Source organism: Charadrius vociferus, unplaced genomic scaffold (genome assembly GCF_000708025.1).
Source record: "Charadrius vociferus isolate BGI_N301 unplaced genomic scaffold, ASM70802v2 scaffold636, whole genome shotgun sequence".
NCBI lineage: Eukaryota > Metazoa > Chordata > Aves > Charadriiformes > Charadriidae > Charadrius > Charadrius vociferus.
The window spans coordinates 1,453,028-1,455,159 of record NW_009649189.1 but is presented as its reverse complement, the minus strand read 5'-3'; the positions used below and the strand labels follow the sequence as shown (position 1 = coordinate 1,455,159).

Sequence of the window (2,132 nt, the reverse complement as noted above, 5' to 3'; positions counted from 1 at the left end):
CGGGGAGGTCCTGTCCCTGTCCCCGGGCAGCCCCTGACCTCCCCACAGCACGTCCGGCAGCTGTATGCCCTGGTGTCTGAGACCCTTCGCTACTCCCCGGTGCTGGAGAAGCTGCAGCCCAGTGCTGCGCTGCTGCAGGCTGAGAAGAAGCTGCCCCCGCATCTGGCGAAGGTAAGATGGGTCTGGAGGTGACCTCTCAGCAGCAGGTCCTGCCCGGTCTTGCCACACCGGGCCCACTCACATCCCCGCAGGTGCTGGTGTACGACCTGCTCTTCGGCAAGGGCCTGAAGTGTGGGGGCCGCTGGAAGGCGCTGGCCCGGCGGCACCGGGCCCGGCTGGAGGCTGAGCTGGCCCGCCTGAAGGTGCAGCAGAAGGTGAGCCGCAACGAGGACCTCCTGCCCCTGGCGCAGGCAGCGAGCCCCGGAGGTGAGTGGGCCTTGGGGTCGGGTGCTCTCCCTGTGCTGGCAATACTGGTGGGTTGTGTCTGACCTGATGGGCTCCCCCAGCCTTCCAGGTACCACGCTATGTCCGAGTCAACACCTTGAAGACTTGTGTGGACGATGTGATTGACTTCTTCAAGCGCCAGGGCTACTCCTATCTGGGCAAGGCAGCCAGGTAAGTGGTTCTGTGTGCTGCCCCACCTTATCTGGGACGTCAGCAAGTGGCAAGGGCTTTGGACGAGGTCCTGGGAAGGGTTGTTGCTCTTAGTGCTTGCAGAGGGCAGGTTGGGGTCTCCATCAATCCCCACTCTTACTTTCCACCTCTCTGGGTGCTGCCTGGTGCCAAATTGGAGAGGAGGCCTTGGGGCAAAAGGGTTTCTCTGCCTGGGTTCTGGTGTGGGCATGGTGAAGCAGGACTCTGTTTTCATCCTCCCTGTGCCTCGTGGGCAGCGTGGAGGAACTGAGGGCACTCTCCGGGAAGAAATTCTTTTTGGATCTTCATCTCCCGGAGCTGCTGGTTTTCCCTCCCCAAACGGACTTCCATGACAACCTGCTGTATACTTCAGGACACATAATTCTGCAGGACAAGGTGGGGGAGCTGGGGAACAGGAGACTGCAGGGGCGGGAGAACCACTGACATGGGTGAAGGGTTGGCCCCTTCCTACGTGCGGAGGGCTGGGCTTGGGCCCGCTTTGCTGCAGCACTTGAACTCTAAGCAGAAACTGTGAATGCAGCCTGCAGCTGTGGGGTTCCCCCCCGTGGCTTTGCTTCCATAGTCTGTAGGTACAGAATGAATTGCTCTGAACAGGGCTGTAAAAACACCCCGTAGGAGCTGGGGACCAGCAGCTGGGAGGGTCATGGGGCTGTGAGCTGGGCAGAGGCTTCCAGTGGTGGATGGTGGTGGCTGTGGGGGACTTGTGACAAGTGGCTCCCTGTCACCCTGTAGTGTCAGCCGTGCCCCGAGGAGGGGCCTGGGGTGCTTGCTGCCCACAGCTCTCATGGGGCTTTGCCCTCTTGCAGGCCAGCTGCCTTCCTGCCTTCCTCCTCGGCCCTGCCGCCGGCTCCCACGTCATTGATGCCTGCGCTGCCCCGGGGAACAAGACCAGCCACCTGGCTGCGATCCTGAAGAACAAGGGGTGAGGGCAGGTTTGTGTGCTGGGGGGAGGGAAGGGGTGCAGGTGACCCTGGGCCCCCTGAGCCCACAGAGAGCACAAAGAGAAGGTGGCAGTAAGAGCTGCAGCCTTTCACCCTGCCCTGCTAAGTCAGACTGATGCCTGCTTCTCCCTGGGTGGGCTGGGGGTTCTGATAGCAGTGGGTCATTGGAAGGGCTTGAGGGGATGTGAAGTCACGTTGGGGTTCACTTCCCAGCCCCCTGACCCCGCTCTGCCTGAGGCTGGCCCTGCTTGGTACTCCTGCCTGGGGGAGCAGCTCCCAAGCTCTGCTCGCCCGGCAGACGGCCGGTGTTTGGGGCTGCTGGGGCAGCTGCCACTGTCAGTGCAGTTCCTGGGGCCGGGTGGGATGTTCATGCCTCTCCTGGGCACTGGGCTCTGCCTTCAGCCAGATCTTTGCCTTTGATGTGGACACCAAGCGCCTGGCCACCATGAACACCATGCTGATGCGGGCTGGTGTCACCGGCTTCCAGCTGGCCCAGCAAGACTTCCTGACGGTAGATCCCGCAGACCCCCAGTACAG

General features: G+C 62.2%; 1 protein-coding gene across 1 annotated transcript in view; it reads left to right on the top strand.

Annotated features, from left to right (window-relative positions):
* TRIM50 (tripartite motif containing 50) overlaps nt 1–2,132 on the top strand; it is a 12,532-nt gene that overhangs the window by 9,505 nt on the left and 895 nt on the right. Inside the window, exons 10-15 of the mRNA XM_009888887.1 lie at nt 31–171; nt 252–426; nt 507–615; nt 891–1,029; nt 1,461–1,576; nt 1,998–2,126. Of these exons, the coding sequence (XP_009887189.1) occupies nt 31–171; nt 252–426; nt 507–615; nt 891–1,029; nt 1,461–1,576; nt 1,998–2,126 (809 nt within the window). The remainder of the gene's footprint in view (nt 1–30; nt 172–251; nt 427–506; nt 616–890; nt 1,030–1,460; nt 1,577–1,997; nt 2,127–2,132) is intronic.